Source organism: Arachis hypogaea, chromosome 13 (assembly GCF_003086295.3).
Source record: "Arachis hypogaea cultivar Tifrunner chromosome 13, arahy.Tifrunner.gnm2.J5K5, whole genome shotgun sequence".
NCBI classification, from domain to species: Eukaryota; Viridiplantae; Streptophyta; class Magnoliopsida; order Fabales; family Fabaceae; genus Arachis; species Arachis hypogaea.
Genome location: NC_092048.1, coordinates 5,035,138 through 5,048,068, shown reverse-complemented (window position 1 = coordinate 5,048,068; position 12,931 = coordinate 5,035,138). Strand labels below are relative to the sequence as shown.

General features: G+C 36.4%; 2 protein-coding genes across 2 annotated transcripts; both read right to left on the bottom strand.

The window, feature by feature from the left end:
* Positions 1–127: 127 nt before the first annotated feature.
* On the bottom strand, positions 128–4,160 carry LOC112732481 (cation/H(+) antiporter 4-like). Its single transcript, XM_072210507.1, has 4 exons — positions 3,895–4,160; positions 2,466–2,778; positions 1,322–2,338; positions 128–1,219 (listed from the first exon to the last, which is right to left on the bottom strand). Exons 1-4 carry the CDS (start codon positions 4,158–4,160, stop codon positions 128–130), a joined length of 2,688 nt encoding a protein of 895 aa, XP_072066608.1.
* Positions 4,161–5,349: 1,189 nt separating this feature from the next.
* Positions 5,350–12,718, bottom strand: LOC112736673 (protein DGS1, mitochondrial). The gene is made up of 14 exons (XM_025786225.3): positions 12,398–12,718; positions 12,121–12,232; positions 11,764–11,967; positions 11,464–11,601; positions 11,139–11,300; positions 10,040–10,234; positions 9,129–9,223; positions 8,625–8,714; positions 7,578–7,650; positions 7,466–7,494; positions 7,267–7,390; positions 6,474–6,584; positions 5,950–6,050; positions 5,350–5,823 (listed from the first exon to the last, which is right to left on the bottom strand). Exons 1-14 carry the CDS (start codon positions 12,604–12,606, stop codon positions 5,703–5,705), a joined length of 1,764 nt encoding a protein of 587 aa, XP_025642010.1. The 5' UTR covers positions 12,607–12,718; the 3' UTR covers positions 5,350–5,702.
* Positions 12,719–12,931: the final 213 nt, after the last annotated feature.

Sequence of the window (12,931 nt, the reverse complement as noted above, 5' to 3'; positions counted from 1 at the left end):
CAGGAATTTGATGCAACACTTGTTGTTGCACTGTGCTTATGAAAAACTAGCACAGCATTGTGATTATTTTACTTTTATTTACAACATAACAACACAAACTACAAAACCTAAGGGTGGCAACTAGGATCTATGAGTTAGGCTGTGGCATTTTCTGTTGCTGCACAACTAAAATTGTAGCTTTAGAATTGGTATCTGGTGATGCAAGCAAATCCCCAATTGCACCTAACTCTGAGAACTCAGTCCATTTTTCAAGTGCTGCTGTAAGAGATGATTTGACACCATGGCGTCTCCCAACTATGAAGTAATCATGCTCAACAGCTATAGTCTGAATGAATCTTTGGGTTTGTGAAGGATCCTCAATTAATATTCTTTCATATGCAACATTGTCAACAGTTCCATAACACCCCTTCACACTCTGTAGCACCTCTTCATCAAGCATAGTGTCCCAATTGCTGGACTCATTCTGTGTTCCAACCAAATGGTACACAACCAATTTATAATGAAGTTCTGTGATTGCCCTTTTAGCAAGGCACAATGCTTCTCTATCATCTGAACCCCCCAAGAAGATCATGGCTATGTGCTTTGATGCAATGTCACAAGGGCCTTTATTCACAAGAATGGCAACCGAGCATGGTGCTTTTTCAAGTACCTTGTTGTTCAGGGTCCGTATGGTCTCTTCGGTTGAATCAATAGAACCGTCGTCAGCCCATCTGATATGAAACGGAAGGAGAATGAGGGATGCAACCTTGTCCAGGGCAAGATGGCAGATATCTTCGTACATGAGGCGCTGTGGCGATACGGCAGTGTAGGTGTTCACTTCTACTGTGGCGTTCTCATGCTTGAAGAGATCAAAGGCGAGCATGATATCGCCGGAGTAGTTGTGACTTCTGCTGACCGACTCTTGGAGCTGGTGTGAGATAAAGATGGGGGTGGCACTCCCAACTAGCTCTATGAGGTGCAGTATTTCCACCTGAAGAGGGCTAGTTATTGTTGGACAACAAAGATACAACATATTCTTGATCATATTCACATGATATGGTTTTTGGATGCATGCAACAATCCTAAGATCTGAATTTGGTTTCAAATGCAAAATGTCCCTTTTTTGGTACCCTGCATATTTCCTTGAAGGGTCATATAAGGACTTGATACCAATATATGCAGTGCTTCCAAGTATCAATGCAGATACAAACAGTGTAGCAACTGTTGAACTATTCAATGTCTGCAATATCAAAATGATGCCTTGTGAGCATAGCAAAAGAATAAGAAGAAGGAAAACAAAACACTATCTGCATGAAAATTGGAGTGTAGAATTGATTATTACCCCTGATTCATACAGAAACAGGTAGACACTAAAATCCACAACACCTTTGCAGCATAAGATTAGACCAAGGCAGATAGTATCTCTTGTTGGTATCTTGCAAAAGATGCAAATTATTGTGCACAATAACATCTTGATCAAATGGACCATCAATATGACTGCTGTTGTAACCACTGCCATAGCAGGGTCATCACCTATTTTGTTAAGATCTACCTTCATGGCGGCAGCGGTCACGAAGAGTGGCAGAAAGAACCATACATTGATCAACTCAAATTGCTTGACTAGCTCAGATCCTAATGGAGGACCTTCCGGCACGACGAATCCTAACATCACAATTCCAAATATGATGGGTAGGTTGGCTTCTAGTGCAAAACACCCTATGATAAGAGCCGAGAGGACCATGGCAAAGGTGTATATCTTCCTCACCGGCCTTCCTTCCGGGGTGTTCTTGGCCACCCACTTCATTGTAGGGCGGCCGATGAGAGGAACTAGGACTACAATAGCAAAATACACTGCCAAGACACTAGCCATTTTTTTTGCATCATATTTTTCAGCTTGGCTCTTGGTAAAGATAATGCTTAGTGAATTCATTATGGCAGTAAGGAAATCGCTCGAAAGCGCTGTTGTCAACGCAATGCGTCCGAGTTCAGAGTTCAAGATGTCTAGTTCAGAGAGGCAGGAAGCTATGACAACAAAGGAGCAGCCAGCTTGGGTAATCACCACCAAATTCAATGTTTCCCCGGGTCCAGCGACTTCTTGCCAGACAGTTCTTGTTCCAAAAGATATGCTCAAACAGATGACCAGAGGTCCAACTACTGCAGCAACCGCCATTGCCCAAGGTTTCATACCACTTCTTGTTATCATGCTAAAATCCATTTGCACAGAATTCAGAAACATGTAGAATGTGTAGCCAACCAATGAAATTAGCCCCAATACTTCTTCAGTTCCATAAGGAAACACCATCATTTTGTATTTGTTCAACCAATCTATATTCAATGAAGGGCCTAGAACAAAGCCAACCTGAAAAATTGAAGACGGTAATGTAAAAAGGTTTTGAATTTTGATCCTTGTGATGCAAGTAATGATGAAATTTATCTTCATTTCTTCATGTGCAAAAAGAGAGAGAGACAGAAGAGATTGAGCATACCAACACCTGCGAAACGAAATAGGGGAACCCCAATCGCTTGAGAACGAAATGAAAGCAATGCATGAGGGTGAAAATGACGCAAATTTGCATCTCTAACAATGTCAAACTTGACTGCAAAGGGAAGTTGCCGGATTTTTTGTTGGCCCAGATGCCGTCCGACACTATTTTGGGCGGTATATGGAGACAAACTTCATAGATAGTGGATTTCTGTGTTGACTCTATCACTCTCACTTGCTTGAAAATTGTTTGGTTTATCTCCATTGTTGTCAATGCAATGATGAGGACTATTGCGAGATCATGAAATGTGCATGGGCTATGAAGAACACAACCAGAGTGTTTTTAAGATCCATGCAAAGTTGAATGAGAAGAGACTTTTTAATATTAATAGTCTTCATATTATTGCAAGTTTGTTAGTATTTTGCGTTACATATTATCATGTCAAGTAATGTTTGAGCAATGGAATTAACTAATAACTACTACCAGAATTCTATGATTAATTATTAGTTAATACTCACATTTATTTATTTATTTATTTTGTTAACTGGTTATAGCTGTTAAGTATTAACGATCCCCCAAATCAAGAAAACAGTTGGAAGTAAATTGTCATAAATGATATGCCTACTCAACTACTAAGACAAAATCCCAGCTATAACTAGTTACAACAGTTCTTAAGCTAAACAATTTTGACGTTTTTGTATGCCAACGTTAATCTATGCTTACGCATTATTTCTTTTTTTAGTACACAATCTGTTACTTAACTTGCTATAATTTATATTTTAATCTTGCCAGAATATCGTTAACATCCTTGTGTAACACATACAAATATATAACTAATCTTTTCAATACATATGATTTTCGGATATTATTACTAATTTACTATATATATATATATATATTTTAAAAAATTTGTTCTTTTCCCCTCATTTCTAATTAATATCGCGGCATTGAAAGAGTTATAACATTTTCAAATCATAACGGATAATTATCTTCATTATCCTATTTAATTTGATAATTTCAGGAAATTTTATTAACGGATAAAATTGTTCTAACCAATTATTACGATAAAAAAGAATATATATATATATAAGTTTAAAAGAGATAACTACCAAATCGGTAGTCGAAAGATTCTGACGCTGACAAAATAGTACCTGACTTTTACTATTGACAAAATAGTCCCTAAAAAATTTTAAAATTTGACAAGCGTGTCTACGAGTTCGCCGGAGCAAATCTCCGTCAAGCACAATACTAAAGTGGCCACCGTAACCTGGCAAACCACCCCCAAACCCTAATCCCTCCCTCCCCAGCGCATACTCCCCCTCCCTCTCCCTCCCCATCGCAACCCTCTTCTCCTCTCCCTCCCCAACACATACTCCCCCTCCCTCTCCCTCCCCATCGCAACCCTCTTCTCCTCTCCCTCCCCAACACACACTCCCCCTCCCTCTCCCTCTCCCTCTCCATCGCAACCCTCCCCCTACCCAATGCACACTCCCTCCCCATCGCACCCCCTCCCCAATGCACATTCCCCCTCCCTCCCTCCACTACCACTCGCAGCAACAACCGCCTCAACATCAACAGCAACAACAACAGCAGTAACCCCAACGCACACTTTTCTCTCCTTCCTATCGCAGCAACAATCTCAACAGCAATAGCAACTTCAACGGCAAGAGCACTATCAAGGACCATTGCCACCACCATCGGAGCGACAACAAGGCCTGGAATAGCCGCATCTCCTCAGCCCTTCAAGCTTTCTCTCTTTCTCTCTTTTTCTCTTTATATTTATATATGTAGGTTATGTGTTTGTGTAAATGTCTGTGTGTGTGAATGGATATTGTTATTGTTATGGTCCTCCGATAAGAGAAGGAAGGAATGAGGGAAAAGAGAGAAGGAGGAACAAGCAAGGTTAGGTTTTGAATGTGCAGGTTCTTCTATTGGTTCTGTTTTGAGTTCTGATGGTGTTATTTCTGCTGTTATTGAGGCTTCTGCTGCTGCAATTGGGGAGGGAGAGGGAAGGAGGTAGTGTGCGTTGGAGAGGGGGCTGTAATGGGAGGGAGAGGGAAGGGGGCTGCGATGGGGAGGGAGTGTGCATTGGGTAAGGGGTTGCGATGGAGAGGGAGGGGGGAGTGTGCATTGGGGAGGGAGAGGGAAGGGGGCTGCGATAGGGAGGAGGGATTAGGGTTTGGGGGTGGTTTGCCAAGTCACGGCGGCCACGTTAGCATTGTGCTTGCCGGAGATTTGCTCCGGCGAGTTCGAGGACACGCTTGTCAAATTTTAAAATTTTTTAGGGACTATTTTGTCAATAATAAAAGTCAGGTACCATTTTGTTAGCGTCAGAATCTTTCAGGTACCGATTTGGTAGTTACCTCAAGTTTAAAATTATAGCCGAAATATATATACATGTTATGTCAAATAATATATTCAAATAGGTTAACCTATCTAATAGAATTTCAGTTAATATGATAGATACCATTCTAATTGTTAATAGTCCACCCAAACGTCAAAAGACATCATTTCTACCTTGATTTGTTAAAAGGAAGAGTAAATAGACATTTTGGCACCGAAGACTATATTTTTAAATGCTAGAGAATGGAGTTATCTTAATTTCTTCTGTTCTTAATGGCAATACTGGAAATGACGAAAGAATTGGAGTTGCTATTCTACTCATTTATTTCTATTTGTCTTCTGTTTTATGCTCCACTTTGTTAGGTAGGAAAAAAAAAACTTTTGACAAAATAAACTTTAACATTTGATTTTGACAAAATAACCCTTGAAAAATATATTTCAATCGACAAAGTGGCTATCTAAAAGGAATATGGCCGGAATACGTTACAATTGAAAAGTCCATATATATGTTGGTATGCATAATCAGAATTTGATGATCTTCATGAAAAAAAGAAACATATTTCAATTGTATTAGAATTGCGCCCATATCGAGCAACTCTCATTCACATGATTTTTTAACAACTGAAGTTCCTGAGGGCGTGAAAACACAACCCCAGAAATATATTCCGGAATTTCATAGAAAGTAAAATTTTGACTAATATCAACGTACATCATCCTCTCTAACATGATTTGGAATCAATTTAACTATCCAAATCCTTGATCTAACTATGGTGTGGGAAAAAAATGTTGTGATCTCCCAACGAATATGTATATGTGCCTGGCATCCAAAACAAAATTGGGTATCAAGTTGAATAAAAGATGGCATTGAAACCTTGAGAAGGAAAGTTAACTGATGTGCTATCGGCGTCTCAACATTGGAACTATGCAGTCATAATCCCTCTTCATCCGCGAAGTCACAGTTAACTTGTAACCAGTTTGCAGGCCAGGCCTAGCCAAATCAATTAAATCCTCTCGCAAACTGTTAATGACAATACTGATTTAGCAATGTTTGCTTTTTTCACATGATAATAGAGTATTACATAAATGTAACAAACAAACATGAGACACCCGTAACACACACAGAGAGAGAGAGAGAGAGACGTACCAATGCCACTCCCCAGAATCTTCTGCATGTTTCTTGACAGAATAATACAGGCTATTCAAGCTATAGAGTACCAATCCAAACATACATTGTGCATCTTTCTCCTGTAATGAACATGTGACATTACTTTTCTCCCAGGATGATTCATTCAAATTGTAAGTCGCTAATTCAACGGTAAAATGAGGAGAGTTTTTCATATGTCAAGAAATGTGATACCCAAGCAACAAACTGGGTCATATGTACTGGTAAACAAAATCCGAGGACAAGAACAAGCAAATGAAGGGCCACTACAACATCCTCAAACAAATTACTCTAGGTGAAGTTCCCACATATTTGGATGGCACCATCGGAACAATGCTGTTCGGTAAGAAAATGTTAAAAATGTTTTTATTTGTTTTTTTCTTTTGTTTCTGATTAGTGTCATACACTAGTTTTTCTAGAAGTGTGAGCAACATTGTCAGCTAATCAAGAAGAAATCATGCTTAGAGATATATATGATTCAACAAACAGTCAGGTTAGTTTCTTACCGATCCTTGCTCAACAAAATTTTGGTACTGCATAATCCTTTTTTCAACCTCTATAACAACTAGCCTCCTCTGAATCCGAGCAATTCTACCTCTTCCCTCAGCTTTCTTATCCTGAGTTACCATGATAGGGTATTAGATAATGTTTCACATGAATAACAGGTAATTTCTAATACCTCATAACTCGACAAACAGAGTCACCTAAACCCAACAAGGCTTGTATTGAAAAGTAATTGGAAATTATATGGTCAGACTAAAATGAGTTAGCAAAGAAACAAAAAATTTTATAATAAGAGAAAATTATCAAACAGATAGCATCCTCCAATCAATCTGATGTAAACAATGTAATTAAGATAAGGGTTTAGGAAACTTGCCAGTTATATATAGACTAAGGTATTTTGTGACTTTTGACTTCTAAAAAAAATGTAATATGTTATGTTATCAGAACGATCAAGGAGTAGTTTTGACCTCATCTCATTATAGTTAAGACATATGTTACCATTAAAAGGCAATGTATTATCTAATCAATTGACAAAACATAAACAAGTTCTGGTCGTATTCGATACTCCAAAAGTTATGCTCTAACTTGAAAGCATTATTGCCCCCATCAATTTAATTAGTCTATGGTGCAGCATTACCCCAGACCACAATATTCATATTCTGTAAGTGGACTTTTCAGTTTGGAGTGCATATTAGCTCTTGTAAGAGCTAAGAACTAAGACATGAGTTTGTGATTTTGTTCAAACTATTAAGAGAAAGAAGAGAGAAAAGAAGAGGAGGGGGGGGGGGGGATCACCTGTTTCAACCATGCACGCACTAACATGATGAGTAAGAGAGAGAGAATGAAAGCAGGTAATGCAGCTAGAATTGCAAAGTTAATTTCATTTGCTCGTAGAATTTGGTCCAGCTCCAGCATTGCCCTGGTCAAAATATCATTTTTATCAACTAAAACAATGAGAAGTACTCACTTAAATGTTTGGATTTGTAAAACTCACGTTTCAATATCCAATTTAAGCTTCTGAATCTGTAACAACAGATATGAAATTAATTATCAACAACTACTAAAATATACATTGCATATAATATATAAATAGTAAACTACACTACCTGAATAAGCAGAGCCTCTGCCAACTCTCCACCTATAAGGTTTTGAATAGGATGCCTGATTTCCTTCTCATACCTACATTTATAAATGCAAATATTAAACCATGATACTTAAGTAACAAATACTACAAAAACAAAGTGATCACTATGAAACTAATCATCCTTATTATTATTATTTATAATCTATTTCAATCTTTCATGATAACAGATAAGATTTAAGAGATTTTTAATGCAAATAACTTATAAATATCCTTGTCCTCTTGTTAAATCAAAAACTAACGATAACTCTGTATACATTCAAACATTGAGAATCTATATAAAAATAAAAATAAAAAATCATAAATAAAAAAAAGAAACCCATGGTAGATTATTCTAAACTGGTATATCTCAAAGCAGAAGTTTAAACAGGAACAGCACAATGCTTAAAATTATTTTCCTATGCGAATTCATATATTTTTCTAACTATTAATATACAGTTATTTAATTTGGAATAGCTTACTTAAAACCGTAAGTCAGAAACACGTTAGCAGAAGATATAAAAATACAGCCATTATGTGCCCAGGAAAAATGATACAGCCATTTAATCAAATACCAGATCAATTGTTCTTCATAAAAGCACCTATACCCTTCATTGTAAAACGGTCTAAGTGAAAAATCAGAGAGTTGGAGACCAAAACAGTGCCTTCACTCCTCAAGTCCCAACGGGATAGAGTTGGAAATCCATTTCAGTAGGTATTAACCAAAAAGAAACAGAACTTCTTCTGAGATATAATGAACCGTACACCTATAGTTATAAAGTCGATGCACTTTTTTTTCCTTGGGATAAGAGAATAATTATACTGACAGGAAGAAAGAACCTATCAAAAGATTAGTCATAAGAGGATAGGAGATCCTCTATACAAGAACCAAAAAACTTGCATCCTTGCACATGGACAAATCATATATCTCTTTCATAGTTCACAAAAACCTTACCATTATATTATGACTATATTTTGAGATAGTTCTAAATGTGACATATTCCAATTATAGGCAAGGAAACACCTATGTTACCTAGACATGACTATCTCGAGCATTTCCTGATCTGAAGCATTCTCTGGAAACTTCTGACCCTTTGCCCTCTCGCTGAAAGCCAACAACATTCTGTGCAGAAAGTTTAAAGAAAGTTGCTAAGATAGCAATATCCAAGCAGAATGTTGGTAACAAACACTGAATAGATTTACAGTGACGGTACAAAATAAAGCTTCAAAACATCATTTAATAATAATAATAATAATAATAATAATAATAATAATAATAATAATTTAAAAAAAAGGTAGCTGAGAGTAGATTGAATCATTGAACCATCAGGATTAGAAAAATTATCATCCTACATTCACTGGTGTAAATTTCAATAAGAAACTGAAATTTTCCTTTCATTGATGCATTGTTTTTCTTTTATAAATATTGTGTACAGAGCATCAACATAAAAAACAGTAAACAATCTGTTCCTTTAAGTTGTATACATATCTGATTTTTGAGTATAGAAAAAGAGGGACAATGTGTGTAACCAACAACCTGTGCAGTTTGTCAGAAGTCAACTCCAGCTCTGCAGGGTCCATAATACTCTGCTTCTTGAATGTCTCGAATAGATCATCTTTGATGGACAAAATCTGGATATCCATTGAACTATAAGAGGCTTATAAGTTATAATTTTATGCTACTTTATGATTCGTAATCTTTAGTGACGATTTCAAAGGATGTAATTTAGTTACAACTAATAGCTTTTAAGGAATTATGGAAGTATAAGTACAAGTAAAATTTAGATAGTAAAATAAAGAATTTAATTTTGATGGGCAGTTAGTGTAAAGCAGTTCTACACGTGCATCCAATTACGTATTGTCACATCAGCAAAATAACCACTTTTTAGTTTGACTGCGGAATGGTTATCCAAAAAAACGGATGTGATTGGACAATTGTGTAGAAGTTTTATACTGTCAGTGCATCAAAATTAAATTTATAAAATAAAATAAAAATATTACAAGCTTAAATTAAGATGGGAAATAACAATCTAAATATTGTCCTTATCTCTGATGGATTTTAATTGTATTCTACCTAAGTGCATCACAAATCAACTAGACTATAGAAAATATCAATCATTGTTCCATTCTTCTCTTTGAATGGAGAGGAGAGGCAGGAAGAATATAGAAGACAAGCCATTTTCTCCACTGTTTGTAGAACATGATCCTTTAGGAATAAATTATTATCAAATACGTCTTCTTAATACTATTTATTTTGTTCTTGCTAATTATCAATAGATTAAGAGCAAAAATCAGGTTGAGTAAACTGAATAATGGGAACTAGACTTCGAATCTCATAAGGGCATCTCGAGTTCAAGCCCCCTTTACTTTGTCCAAGAGTATTTTCACATAGAGAAAAAGAAGATGGGGGGAAAATGCATGATAGTTAGTATTAGTCAAGAACTGTACCGGTTGTTCCACGTGATCCTTATAAAAGCCAACTGTAGAATCCTTTGCTTTTTGAACCCAATTATCAAGATCAGAACTTCCCATCAAACTACTATGTCGCAAGAGCCAAATGGAACAGGCAGACAGACCAATTGCACCACATGTATAGCCAATCCAATATTGGGTTATTTTCCTTGGTTTTCTGTGGTTGGTAACCTGAAAAAAAAATAAAAACAAAAAATTCCAGCAAAGAATTTTGTCGAAGTCATTCGTAAACCAACTAGTTTTACCCTAACAAATAGTTGATTCATTGTTCGATTCATGAAACTCCATATATATATAGTAGGTTGAAGAAGCTGGATATTGACTCCAGTCAAGACAATTTTTCCATTTCAACAGCTTCTAAGGAACCAAGGAGGCAAGGTTGGAGGGAGGAGAGACTATAGAGGCTCAAGTAGTATCCAGCATGTATGTACTCATGAATTATAAAGTCCAACAAATAACACCTGATGGTAGGGTTTACTATTTAACTTCTTCACAATTCACAAAGTTAAGAAAAAGGGTCCTAACAGTTGGTTCATAGGTGAAGACAGGAGAGACAGGGAGAGAATGTGATAAAATAACAAGATGAAAAGTTTGGTAAGCCAACTCTGGGAAAAACCACAGTTGAAAACTATAATCAGTAAATCACCAACAAATATCTATCATTCTGATATCTGAGACAAGGAGACTCTAGTAATACATAGTGATTAAACAGCAATTCCTTTAGAGGACTCCGTAGTGTGTCTTTTGTAAATGTTACAGAAGAAAAATAGCTATGAGTTCAAGAGTGCTAAACAGCAATGGAAATAAACATTACCAATACTAAAAGAATTAGCTGCTGGAAATTGAACGATGAACTTATGAGGAATAGATCCTTTTTTATTCTTGCTCACAATCTTAAGTTACAAATAGTTTACAATTTATACTTTATACACAGTTTAACCATTAGAAGGCCAGTTTTATTAGTAGAACTCTAATATATAAACACTTTCTCAACTACCATACAAATATAAGCAAAAATTTATGACAGTCATCTCCTTGAGAAATTGACAAGACATCATAAGATAGAAGCTCTTACAAGAACAGATATGTAAGAATCCAGCTTTTGTAAATTTTGATATATAGAATTGATAGCATCCCTGATTTCACAATCTGTCCACTGGGAATCCTCCTGATTTATTTCCGGCAGCTTCTTAAACAGCAGTGGAATTGAATAGCTTCCATCAACAGAAGAATCAGTCTGAAAAGTGAATGTTGGTTCCAGGAAGAAAAGGTTAAATATGGACAAAAAAATTACCAAATACAAGTTGAAAATTTACTGGAGTAAACTGTACTTTAACAAAATTTGGCCGACAGCAATGAGAATAACATGAAAAAGGAACAATTAGTTTATTCATGTATACCTGATGCGCTGCATGTAGGTGACCGATTGAACTTTCTAATATTGAGAACATTTCATTAAGCCTAACCAACAATGAAGGCAGCTTATGCTGTGGATCTTTCACCAACTCCTCTCCAATTTTATCAACTTCCACGTAAAACTGAAAACCAAGTCAAGAGTTTAAGTCAACAACTGAAATCATAAGTTTATGTCTCAACTTGATGAAAATTACTTAATAACAAAACTACATTCCTTGATGTGATCGCAAAAAACAATTATTATAATGATTTAAAACTAAGGCGGGAATTTCAGCAGAGCACACCTGAGCTAAGAATGTTGCCAGAGCATATCTCAAGCTACTCAAAACCGTTAGCCTCTCATGTATGTAAACAGACGCAGTCTGGCAAAGATTCTGCACCAAAGATCCTTGAGCAGCATTTCCGCACAACAACTTAGCTGTTTCGTTGATAAAAGCGCTCGGACCCCTCTCAAAAACCATGAAATAAGCTTTACTAGCATCCGATTTCTGAACACATAAACAAGTTACAAGCATAACTGTTTGCAGAACACACATATTTGAATATCATGGCTAAAGATGCTGAAAAACTGTAAATCTTAAAGAGTGTATCAAAACAAAATCATGATAATAACGAACGAAAACAATAAAATAAAATAAAACCTCTGATTTAGATTGCCAAAACTGGAGATTCTTCTCTATACTATGCAAGTTCAACAAAACATGTTCCAGTATATCCTCCAATACACCATGCACTCTAGATTCCTTTATGATCCTGCAAGATAACATCATCATAATCAAAACCTAAACCTAGCATCATTGCACGTGAAAAAAAAAGGCATTATACAACGCAGAGAAATTAAATTCACGAGTAGAATCGAAGCACGTGATTTCGATTTCAATTCAGTTAGAAGTTATCGGAAAATGAGAATGAGCATACATGGAAGAGTCGCGGAAATTGGAAGGGAGAGGAAGCGGTATGCATTGGCGGTGGTGGATTGATCGGAAAGGAGCGGCGAGGTTGGAGAGAAAGCGGAGGAGATTGGATGGATGGAAGGGGTAGAAAGCGCGAAGACGGTTGCGGAGGTAGTTGGAGTAGAGTGAGACGATGGCTACGTTGCTGGTTTCGGTGGATTCGGTTTCCGCCATTGGAAGCTGAGCTGCAAGCTCTTCGCGGCGGTTACAGTGTTGCTTGGGAAAAAGGAAGAAGAGAAAGATGTGGAAGCTTGTGTTGGATCACGTTTTGAATGTTTTGAACTTATTACCCCTTTTTCTGTTTAATTAAATCGTAGTTGACTTAGTTTTCATTGTAATAAACTAGTAACTAATAAGTTTTAAATATTTTTAATACGTAATAACCAATAAGTTAAATTTGTCAAAGAATTATAATTCAAATAGCATCATCTTTTCATACTCATTTAAAAAGTTATTAATTTAAATCTCTTTATTTTTAATTAAAAAAAATAAAAAAAAA

Excerpts from the sequence above, each read along its gene's own strand:
- LOC112736673 (XM_025786225.3), bottom strand. The coding sequence starts at position 12,606 with ATGGCGGAAACCGAATCCACCGAAACCAGCAACGTAGCCATCGTCTCA. Across the intron at positions 11,301-11,463 it reads ACCTACATGCAGCGCATCAG|ACTGATTCTTCTGTTGATGG; the intron begins GTATACATGAAT and ends TTCACTTTTCAG. Across the intron at positions 9,224-10,039 it reads AGGATCACGTGGAACAACCG|ATTTTGTCCATCAAAGATGA; the intron begins GTACAGTTCTTG and ends ATGGATATCCAG.
- LOC112732481 (XM_072210507.1), bottom strand. The coding sequence starts at position 4,160 with ATGGTGGTGGCAATGGTCCTTGATAGTGCTCTTGCCGTTGAAGTTGCT. Across the intron at positions 2,779-3,894 it reads GAGAGGGAGAGGGAGGGGGA|CCCATGCACATTTCATGATC; the intron begins GTGTGTGTTGGG and ends TGTTCTTCATAG. Across the intron at positions 1,220-1,321 it reads TGTTTCTGTATGAATCAGGG|ACATTGAATAGTTCAACAGT; the intron begins GTAATAATCAAT and ends TTGATATTGCAG.